The sequence below is a fragment of the Micropterus salmoides genome, unplaced genomic scaffold (genome assembly GCF_014851395.1).
Source record: "Micropterus salmoides isolate LMB-PRFRI ecotype aquatic unplaced genomic scaffold, ASM1485139v1 Ms_hic_scaffold_20, whole genome shotgun sequence".
Taxonomy (NCBI): Eukaryota; Metazoa; Chordata; class Actinopteri; order Centrarchiformes; family Centrarchidae; genus Micropterus; species Micropterus salmoides.
Genome location: NW_024041151.1, coordinates 5201562 through 5213716, shown reverse-complemented (window position 1 = coordinate 5213716; position 12155 = coordinate 5201562). Strand labels below are relative to the sequence as shown.

Genomic DNA, 12155 nt, shown 5'->3' with positions numbered 1-12155 from the left:
AGTTAACTATGTAAAAGTTAAATATGCTTTATTTTACCCCATCCCTCTATTATTAAGCATAATTAAGCATAAAGTGTTATTTTTGAAGTATTTGTTAACTGGTGTTTAAACACTTAATGATGAATTGAGTTGTAAAAAACGATTACATAATATTTTGACTGTATTCGTATATGTATATGACTATAAAATATTGTCTAGTACTTAAAAATAATAATAATATAAATTGTACTTATATTGCACATTTCATACACAAAATGCAGATAGAGATGTTTCACAAAATTAAAAATAAAGAGGAGCAAAGTAAAGATAATCAACAGTTTAAAGCAGTGTATTAAATGTTCATTGTTAAGCAGTATATAAACAATTAATGAATGTGTTATAACATTATATTGAAGTTGTAAGCAGTTAATTTTTAAGTATTAGTCAATGGCATTTAAACAGTTCATGAACGACTGACAATGTAACAGTTTAACAGTGTAACAGTGTAAAAATTACATAATATTTGATATTGTATTTATATTTTTGATATGAAGATTATTTTCTAATACTTATTTATTATATGTATAATGATAATAATGATAATAACAATGATAGAAATTGTATTTATATTGCACTTTACATACACAAAATGTAGATTAAGATGTTTTACAATGTTTAAAAAATGAAAAGCGAGAGGAAAGTAAAATAATAAACTGTTTAATACATTATATTCATTGTTCATTATAAATGTAATCACATTTTGCGTATTTTTTATTAAGTATTTATTCACTGATAAACTGTTATTCTTCAGTCTCCAAGACAACTCTATCTACTGATGAGGACCATGATGCGTATGAAAGCTCCAGAAGTAAACGTTAGGTGAAAGTTGCATAATGTTTTCCACTGAAATAGCCTAAAAGTATCATTAGTTACTATGTGGAATATACTCAACTAAAATACTTCAAAATTGTATGTTTAAATCAAATGTCTCCCAATGCCTTTGGATATCTCGGGTGCATAGCTGTTATTTTAAAGAATTTGTTCCCAGAGAGGCCACTGTATCTCTATATCCTGCTGTCTCTTACTTTTATGTTAATGTGTGTTAATGTAAAGTGTTTCTGGCAACACAACTCTACTTGTGATGCTAATGAGCTTATTGTGATACTAAAGACAGACAGACCGAGAGATACATTAACAAACACTTCAGGTGCCCACTCATATTCATATTTACCTCTTTGATCTGTCAAACCTGTTAGTTTACATCTCTGAGCAGCAGCTGCACTACTCAGATCCCTAACTTAGCAATTTCACACCGTAAAAACTCTTATAAATAAAAATCCTGCATTTCAAATAAGTTACTGCTATTTACTATCAGTACCTAGAATAGAGCAATAAATGTCAACCCTTGTCCTACCACTGATTATGTAAAAAGCAAGTTAAAGACTTCTTTAAGTGATTACTGCCAGCGGTGGAAGAACAATGTAAAAATTCTCCATTACAAGTAATTAAGTCCGGCATTGAAAATCTTATGTACAAAAATATTATCAGCAGCATTTAGCTGTTAGTGCTATTAACTGCTAGTTTGAACTAAGTAGCTAGTTTTACCAACTTTACAGTCAGCTAGTAAACTACTTTGTCTAGAGTTAGCTAGTTTTAACTACTTTATTTGCTAGTTTGAACTAACTTTTACTTCTGCTTTATTTCCAGTTAGCTATATTGAACTGCTTTATACACAGTTCACTTGTTTGAACCACTTTATTTGCTAGTTTGAACTTCTTTAGTTAGCTAGTTTGAACTTCTTTAGTTAGCTAGTTTGAACTGCTTTAAACAGGTGAACTAATTTGAACTAATTTAAGGCCTAGTTTGAACTGCTTTATATGCAGTTAGCTAGTTTGAACTGCTTTATATGCAGTTAGCTAGTTTGAACTTCTTTAGTTAGCTAGTTTGAACTGCTTTAAACAGGTAGCTACTTTGAGCTAATTTAAGGCCTAGTTTGAACTGCTTTATATGCAGTTAGCTAGTTTGAACTGCTTTATATGCAGTTAGCTAGTTTGAACTTCTTTAGTTAGCTAGTTTGATCTGCTTTATATACAGTTAGCTAGTTTGAACTAATTTATGGCCTAGTTTGAACTGATTTAAACAGGTAGCTACTTTGAACTAATTTAAGGCCTAGTTTGAACTGCTTTATATGCAGTTAGCTAGTTTGAACTAATTTATGGCCTAGTTTGAACTGCTTTAAACAGGTAGCTACTTTGAACTAATTTAAGGCCTAGTTTGATCTGCTTTATATGCAGTTAGCTAGTTTGAACTTCTTTAGTTAGCTAGTTTGATCTGCTTTATATGCAGTTAGCTACTTTGAACTAATTTATGGCCTAGTTTGAACTGCTTTATATGCAGTTAGCTACTTTGAACTAATTTATGGCCTAGTTTGAACTGCTTTATATGCAGTTAGCTACTTTGAAGTTCTTTAGTTAGCTAGTTTGAACTGCTTTAAACAGGTAGCTACTTTGAACTAATTTATGGCCTAGTTTGAACTGCTTTATATGCAGTTAGCTAGTTTGAACTGCTTTATACAGTTAGCTAATTTGAACTAATTTATGGCCTAGTTTGAACTGCTTTATATGCAGTTAGCTAGTTTGAACTGCTTTATACAGTTAGCTAGTTTGAACTAATTTATGGCCTAGTTTGAACTGCTTTATATGCAGTTAGCTAGTTTGAACTTCTTCAGTTAGCTCGTTTGAACTGCTTTAAACAGTTAGCTATGAAAGAAATGCAATGGTGGAAAGGAACTAAGCACTTTTACTCCAAAAACTGAACTGTAGGCTTCTCAGGTACAATTCTGAGGTACTCTACCTGAGTATTTACATTGTATGATACTTTATACTTCTACTCCGCTACAATGTCATTGGCAAATATTGTACTTTTTACTCCATTACATTTGTCTCACTGCTTTAGTTACTAATCATTTTACTGTTTCAAATTAATAATGCAAATAAATTACAGTAGTATTGTTAAAGATTAACACAAGACTTTATTGATACCCAGCAGTATAAAAAGTCATTAAATCAGCTCCATCTTTACCAGCTGTAACATTAAGTGATACTCACTATGTATTTCAAATCTATTGTGATGCTATAATATTTGTACTTTTGTACATTTTGAATGCAGGACTTTTACTCGTATCAGAGTATTTCTACATTTCTACTATTACTTATGTAAAAGATCTCAGCACTTAATCCAACACTGCTGAAACATATTGGAGACACAAGTTACTTTCCTCCTATGTGCTGTGTCCTCTATTGAATCAATCTCTTTACAAGTTCTGGTATCAGCACCCACTGATTTTCTTTATTGATCCCTGATTCTCCCTTTTGTCCCTAAGCTGTTTGGACTGTTTCTACTCACTCAGGTTAAACTCTGCCCTCTGGGTGATACTTACAGCCATACAGCCTGACTAGATTACTATAAATAACCAGTCAAGTCACACCACAGATGAAAGCACATGCGAACAAACAACTAACTTCTTGTGTTCTGTGGCCGTGAGTCAAGATAAGAGAGAGTAACAAGGTGCTCTCTGCATTGTCATTTTATTGGTTCACACACTGATTACATCTGATCACATTTTAATATTGATAAGACTTGGAATGCACACCAGAGGAATTGTCATCATCATTATTAGTATGAGTATAATAAATTTAAAAAAGAAACCAGAAAAGCTATTTTTTATATACAGTAGCGTTCTGTTACTGTTATTCATTCATCTCCTGACCATTCACCTGAACTGAGGAAAATAAATCATCATCATCAATCAAGCTCTTATAAAGCAATTCAAATAACAAATTTGAGTTGTAGCCAAAACATTACACTCAGGCCAGATACTAATTAATGGAATAAGGACTGGTTGCCAAATGGGACAATGACTCTAAGTGAGCAGTAATCCTATTAAAGCACTGATGCCGTCAGGATTTGGACTGGACAGAAAGAAGGACGGTTGGTTTTGGCTTCATGTTCTATATGGGAGTGTCAGCGGTACAAATGGTAAAATTAAATTACACCTCACAGGAGCTGCAGAGTGTCTGTCTGATAATGTTTGTTGATTTGACTAAAACACATGCTCAACTGTGAACAACAGTTGTCATTTAAGCTTGCAGTATTTTATAAGTGCTTTGGCTCACTTTCAGTGTGCAAAAGAGCCAAACTGACTTGCTAAATTCTTACTTAAAACACAAAATGCTGTCTGTACATAAAGTGCAAAACACTTATATACTCATATTACCCTATGTTTTAATAATTATATTATCTTTTTTTCACTTCTCAAAACATGCCTTTTAAAAAAGCTTTATTAATATTAGACAAAAGTTAATTTTTTTGACCAGTTCTAATCTATTTTAGTTGCTTATTTTGTAATTATATATATTTTCTATTTAATTATATGTGCTCTTATTTGCCAGCTTTTGTTTACTGTTATTGTAGTGCTGAATTGTTTTGATGTGTTTTTTTTCTCCTGTAAAGCACTTTATAATTAAATGCGCTATATAAATAAAGTTTACAGTATAATGACTTAAGCATACTGATCACTGAGTCAGTGTTTTCCAGCATTACCATATCTTACTCTATTTTACATAATTAAACTTGAGTGAAGAGATTGATATGATGTCTGAAATAATAAATGTGGTTGAAACAGAACAGAAACAGATGCGATGACACACAGTTACAATTATCATTTTACCTTGTGTAAATGTAGGATTTAATGCAGTGTAAAGTCAGACTATGTGATCTTTATTTAGCATATTCAATAAATAAAAATAAAGTTTTCAAAAGTCATTCTTCACCATGATCATTTTTAAACAATCACTTCTGAGTAAGTCGCACTGTTTTTTCTGGCTGTATAAAATCCTGATAAAATGGCCATGACTGACTCTGTTTTATAATAAGACTTAGTTTCAGTTTATTATATTTTAGATGAAACAATGATTAAAATTAAGTGAGTGACATTTACAATTTTATAACACTCTGTTAAACCTGACGCATGATGCATTACCTAATTTAATACAGAATATGGATACAAGTAAAGAATAATTTTATCATTATTAATGTGCTGATAGTTTTGCCTTTACAGAAAGTTCCCAAAGATATTCAGTTTACAATGATAGAACATACATACATGTATCTAATCCTCATATTCGAGAAACTGGGACTAGAGGAGTTTGGTATTTTTGTTTGAAAAGTCACATAAATGATTAATCGATTATAGAAAATGTTGCAGATTCATTTTTTGACCATCGATCCATGATGAATCCACAAATTGGTTCAGTTCTAACGTTTAAATTTTCTGTGCTATGGGAGATTTTGAGGCCAGATTGAGACATTATAGCATTTTGGGCTCAAATTTTCTGTTGTGAAAATGGAGCCAAAGCAATCTTAAAATACTGTAATGTTTGAAATTAAGTAACTGAAGGCATGTGAGGCCTGTATAAGAACCCTGTAGCTGACTCAGATGTACATTAATTCTCTGTTATTAGATGGGGTGCCCTCTTCAGGCGAGGTTGGTGCATTGTCACGGAGCTGAAAAATAGGCTGCACAGAGACCTCTATGTTCACAATATAACAGAACCATTAACTGAATAAATAAAATGTTTTTTAAACTATTTTGAGAATTTATGTTTGGTGCTGGATCAAATTGTTCAGTATTGCTAAAATCCTGGCTACATGTCCCTGATACCAAGACATTGTTAATCTTTTTAAAATACTTAAACAGTATTTTCTTTAAAAGTGCAAAAGTAAAAAGCTGCACTTTAAAAAGCAGAAAAGATTCTAATTTAAGACCCTGATTTAAATTCTGACTGACATTTTCTACAATCTGGTCTTAAAAATAAAAGATTAATAAGGATCTTGGGTCCTGTCTTTAATACAGTAAAGAGCCATTTTTAAACTGATCTGGATGCAACAATTTCTTTAAAAGGCATTTTCGTCTTGATCCTCACCAGTATCCTCTTCTACTACACCATCATATTAACACAAAAGTAGATTATGCACTTACAAAGCCCAGAAAATAGAGGCAACAGAATATAGCTCACCAACAGTTCAGTCCAAAAAGAGAAAAATCAATAAAAAGCATGATAACACCCAACTTACCAATGTTATTAACTTGGAATATCATGCAATTCAATACCAATCTACAGCGTAATTGTATTCACCACGATGAAACTTGAAATTTACATTAACAGCGTGATACTATAATGTCAACCATTGTCATAATTTCAGTAGGTAACTTGCAAAGTTCAGTACATACAGAATCAATTAAGAACGACAGTAATATCTTAGCATGCTGCAGGGTTTTCACTGTCTCACAGAGCGGCTGAGAGGGGTCTGGAGGACACACGGAGGCGCCGGTTCAGGGTCAACTACACTCCAGAGAAAGAGGAAAAAATAAAAAATAAAAAAGGCTCTATTGAATAACAAAACAAAACGGATAATTAAATACACCCACTGGTCTCTCTCTTTCTCTGTGAGACACATGGGACTGTTTCACACAGGCAGCCTTAGTCGTGCAGAAAAACAGCCACTGGAACGCAGGTAGGAGTCATGCTTGTCATAAAAAAAGAAGAAGAAGAGACCAGAATGAAAGGTTTAAAATGACTAATAAATATACTGTACAGCTGAAAGAGCACAACAACAGACTGCAGCCATAATAATACTAGAAGTAACAACAATAAATGTTTGAGGAGAAGTAAAAGGGTAAATCTTTAACAGGAGGTGCCATGCTGGAGGCTTTGTGGCACAGAATAAAAGGGAGGAGGACAGGTGTTGTCCAGGTATGTTGGGCTGGTACAGCGTCGCAGCCGTCCTGAAGACACGCTGCTGGCTAAAGAGTTTCCTTTTTTGGGGAGGGGCGGGGTGGAGATGCCCTCTGCTGTAGTTTTGGCGATGGGAGCGTCGGTGTTAACTGTCTGTGAGGTCGTAGGGAGACAGAGAGAGAAGAGCGAGATGGGTGTGCAGAGTGCAGGAAGACGATCATGATCCCAAAATCAGACTCTTCAGACTCCTTTAAACCACCCTCCATCCACCCGCACCTCTCTCTCAGTGCAGATGCGCTCTCTCAGATTATCCACTTATTCCTTTTCTACTCATCTCTGCCTCCTCATCGCTCAGTACCTGGAAAGAAAGAAGATGAATAACTCATTTGTTTTGGCCACATGAGAGCACCGTAAACAAGTTGTAAACACAACACTTACATATTCTTACCTTATAAAGCTGCTATTTCCACATCCAGTTGATATGAGGCAATATTAACATTCATTTGTCACCATCTGATTTATGTAAGTCCAACATTCACTCTCCTTTTAGATCAATATCTGGCTCTGGCTGTCTTATTTCACAGTGCTGACGTACCGCAATTTTTCAGAAAAGCAGCAGTTTTATCACATTCGCTCCCCAGTCTGCACTGACGACCCGAGAGGTCCTTTCAATCAATCATTCAAACAAACAGAGGAATAAATAGCTAAAGACATACTGGAGATACAAGTTAATTCACTGGATGAAATAGTCACAAAAACAAGGATCAGAGTAAAATAAAAAAAAATTATAATGTTTTATTGTTACATGAATTAGCAGAAAAAGCAGAAATTTGATTGGAGGAGAGAAACCGTAGAATGATAAACCACCAGATGAGCGCTTTTTCAAAGGAGGACATGAGAAAATAGGTTTATGTTATGCAAATTTCCACTGCTGATGCTCAGTTGTTGTGTTGCTCATTACTTCTACGGCCTGTTTCTGTCTGACTAAATACTGAGACATAAATAAAGTCCTTTCTTTTAAAGAAACAGTTGATCCCACTATCATTTCTGTACAGTTAATATGAACGTAAAGCTAAAGCTCAGGAAGTCACTGCACACTGCCAAGAAATAGTCCAGCACATAACCTCCATAAAGCCACAACTTTGTCGTTTTTACACTTGTAAAGATTTAAAATAATAAGATATAACTTGTTAATCAGTGAGCTTTAGAGGTGCTGGTAAGGTATATATTTAGAAACTTTTGAACAGAGCCAGGCTAGCCGTTTCCCCCTGTCTTTATGCTAAATATGATTCTAGGTTCATATTTAGCAGACAGACATGAAAGTAGTGTCAATATTCTCGCCTAACTTTTGGCCAAAACAAATTAGCAATCAGCAAACTCTCACTTACAGTATTTCTACTTATTAAAAGTTGTCTCTAGTCTTAATTATTGGAGCTTATTCATTGTTGATCAGTTTATATTTTATCTTATGTGTGTGTATAAATGTTGTTTTTGTACCTCATCACTGCAGCGGGGCAGCAGGAGCTCCTGAGCAGTGGAAGTGGACGTTTTGCCACCGGCTCTCCCTGCGGTGCCATACTCTGGTCTCTTCTGATTGGCTGGAGCGTGGACGGCCCTGCACGTCGACAAACTGCGTCAGGCGGATGTAAGCGATGCAGGCGGCGTCGTCACCGATCATGTGCACGTGAGGGTTGAGGATGGTGGTGTGGATGGGTTTGCTGTTCTTGGAGAGGACTAACGGGAGAGAGGGATCCAACCTTAGAACACAGCTTTTAAAATGTACCATCTGTCCATAAAAACAGCAATAGTAGTTTTAACTGTCATCTTACGATTGTCAAAATAAAATCTATGGAAGTCCATTCCCTCCACCAGATTACCCAGCCCTTCAGGCTCAAACGAGGTCAGACCAGGGTCACAGATCTTCCTGTAAAAACATGCAGGATAAAGTGAGAACACCACCCTCAAATATCATGTTTTAAATTCTAAATCATATTTTCAAAGTGGCAAATGTTCCTGTATAGTGAAATAATAATAACGCATGCCATTATTTAGCAATTCTGTAACAATATTATACAGCTGAAAAGCAGAAAAGAATATTTGCTTCAGCCTCTGTCCTAGTTTAATGACATCACAGTACCAATTTGAGGTATTGTGATATTTATGGATGCCCATTTCTGCCGTGAAAGATATTGATGAAAAGTTTTACATGATGAAAATAGAAATATTCATGATAAATCACTTAGTTTCAATCCTATCAACTTTGAGTTAGTATCTCATTTCCTGTTGCAATATTCTCTGTCTGTGTTTAGACTTAATGTGCAATATTCTCTACTCTCTGTCTAATACTGCAAATTTAAAGGATTTTTAATACATTCTACTTCAACACTTTCTGCACTCATTATTATTACTATTATTTATTATTTATCACTATATTTCTGTCATATACTGTAAAATAATGTACTTTTCCACACTCTTAATTATATTTTTATATTTATTTTATATTCTATACTTCTTTATATTCTATTTACCAACTTTCTATTATTCTTTGTTATTATTTCTACTCCTTTATACTTTGATGTGCAATGTGAAAAACTGTGACACAAGAATTTCCCCTTGGCGATCAATAAAGTGTTTCTGATTTTATTTTGATTTAGTATCTCTTGTAGTTTAGTAACTCAAATGTTTGACTTAATATCTCATAATTCTGCCTTAGTAGCTCAAAGTAATTTGATTTCTAATACCTTAAATAATAAAAAATTTACTATCTTATCATTTTATAACTTAAAAGTCCGACTTAATTTCTCGTTGACTTAGGATCTTATGATATTGACCTCATGAGACAAATCTTCTTAATTTTAATTAAGTTAACTAAAACGTTTTGCTGAGAATCTCATGTTTTTGACTCAGTGCTCAGCTTTCTGACTTAGTAACTCAAAGTTTTGACTTGGTATCTCATCATTTTCACATAGTATCTCATAATTCTGCCTTAGTAGCTCACAGTTGTTTGATTTATAACTAAAACAATAAATAATAAAAATAAATAAATAAATAAAACTCATAAGTCTCGTCTCTCATAATAGTGACCTAGTAGCTCAAACTTGATGTATAATCTCATAACCCTCGACTTAATCTCTTGTAATTTTTACTTTACATAACTTAATTTGACTTATTAACTGGAAAGTTTGATTTAGCAACTAAAACATTTTGCTCAGAATCTCATGTTTTGGCTCAGTGACCCAAACCTTTGGCTCACTATTAACATAATTTTATCTAACCATGAGTATTTTCATTTTTAGCGTGCATGCCTTTTCATGTACGGTCCTTTTTTTAATAGCGGAAATGAGCTTCCGTCTCCCCTCCTCTCTCTCACTCAATCTGCAAAGTATTATTCTTAACTGTGTGTGTTAGGTAGAGAGAGAGAGAGAGAGAGGATAAAACAATGACTGTAATTACAGTTTAATCTTTCCAAGCACATTTGTATGTCAATCAGATTAATGGTTCTCTGTGGCTTTAATGTTCATTTTACAGGATAAAATCACACTTTTCACACAAGCTGATGAGAGGCTCCGTTTTTTTTTCCCGGAGATTTTCACGGAACAAGTAGGAATGAGAGGTGGACTCACGCATAGGCCTCAAAGTCTCCATTGTTGACAGCTTCTATGAGCTGCTCTGTGAGCTTTATGATCTCCTGTTTGCGAGCTGCAGAGAAGAAACGAATGTGACTTTATATCCCCTGTGACAATGCAAGCTCACACAAAGCCACAGTGCTCTGGTGCTCTCCTCAACAACTAAAGAACTCATTCACAAATGTTAACACACAGCTCAGTTCAGACTCACCTGAGAGCTTGTTACTCATTGCAAATCTTATCAGTCACCTCTCTTTCATCTGTGTCTCTGAGGAAAATCTCCTCCATGCTGCTGCACACATTAAAACTACTTCCATGCAATTAGTTGTGTTGTTTCCCTCTCCGTGAGCGCTCAAAGGATCCTCGCCTACATATCCAACTTTAATCAAAAGTGAAATATCCCCTCCTGCGCCGTCTAGCCGCTGTGTTGCTCTCTACCTCCGTCCATCATCCATCATATCGCTTGTTTGCATGCGAGGCTGCTTGAGCTCATCACGCTATTCTTGTCCCAGCCCTTTAGATGAGATTTACTGTGTCCTCCTCCCCTCGTTTCCTCCCGACACTGAGAGGAAGGCTTAGCTCGCTCTGATTGACTCCCTCTCTCTCTCTGTCTCTCTGCAGTGGTGGAGGAAGTATTCAGATCACTTACTTAAGTAAAAGTACTAATATCTCTCTGTAAAAGAGCCCAAAGTGACACCTTCCCAACGCTTGTAGTGTCCAACCAGCAGTCCAAGCATTATTAACAAACATTACAATTATTACAAGGAAAAGCAGCAAATCTTCACATGTGAGAAACTGAAACTGCAAAATGTTTTAAATGAAAAATTCTCTGTCAATGGACTAATTGATAAATGATGTATAAATTGTTTGGTAGTTTATTTTATAACTTATCATCATGTTTTATAAGCTCTTTGTGTGTGTTTTTTTTAATACAAAACTCTTTGTAAAGTAATGAAAGCTGTGAGATAAATGTAGTGTAAAAAGTCCAATATTTCCCTCTGAGATGTGGAGTGGCATGAAAAGATTCAAGTAGAGTACAAGTACTTCTAATTTGTACTAAAGTACAGTACTTAATGTACTCTGTGTTTTTGTAGGTTATTTTCTTTTGTGCCTGTATCTACCAAGAGCTTTCACCTTCACATCGCTGTTTCCTCTCCACTGTTTTTACCCTCAGTGCAACACAATAAGCTAAACAAAGCTCCATTTCACTTTACTTCAGTACAAGCAGCAACATCGCAGTACCACTTGTGTCAGAGCATTTGATTTATTGATTGCAATCAGGATGTAAAAATCAAATAGATAAAAACATGCTCCTGAAATAAATGGCCAACCGCAGCTTAAAAATGTTTTTATCCTGGTTCAACCATGTAAAGTGCTTTGTAACTCTAAGAACTGTATAAATCAAGATTAATTTAAATTTAAATTATTATTAATTTTTTATAATTGTAACAACTTCATTTCTGTACAGTTAATATGAATGTAAAGCTAAAGCTAAAGCTCAGGAAGTCACTGCACACTGCCAAGAAATAGTCCAGCACATGACCTCCAAAAAGCCACAACTTCGTCGTTTTTACACTTGTAAAGATTTAAAATAATAAGATATAACTTGTTAATCAGTGAGCTTTAGAGGTGCTGGTAAGGTATATATTTAGAAACTTGACTTACGACCCGAGAGGTCCTTTCAATCAATCATTCAAACAAACAGAGGAATAAATAGCTAAAGACATACTGGAGATACAAGTTAATTCACTGG

General features: G+C 34.5%; 1 protein-coding gene across 9 annotated transcripts in view; it reads right to left on the bottom strand.

Moving 5' to 3' along the window:
- Positions 1–3550: 3550 nt before the first annotated feature.
- LOC119914912 (calcium/calmodulin-dependent protein kinase type II subunit beta) overlaps positions 3551–12155 on the bottom strand; it is a 56283-nt gene continuing 47678 nt past the window's right edge. For all 9 annotated transcript variants that reach the window (XM_038734447.1, XM_038734454.1, XM_038734449.1 and 6 more), the window contains 4 exons: positions 10400–10475; positions 8606–8700; positions 8274–8510; positions 3551–7134 (listed from right to left, as the gene is read on the bottom strand). In XM_038734447.1, coding sequence (XP_038590375.1) covers positions 8278–8510; positions 8606–8700; positions 10400–10475 — 404 coding nt within the window. In that variant the 3' untranslated portion in view covers positions 3551–7134; positions 8274–8277. The remainder of the gene's footprint in view (positions 7135–8273; positions 8511–8605; positions 8701–10399; positions 10476–12155) is intronic.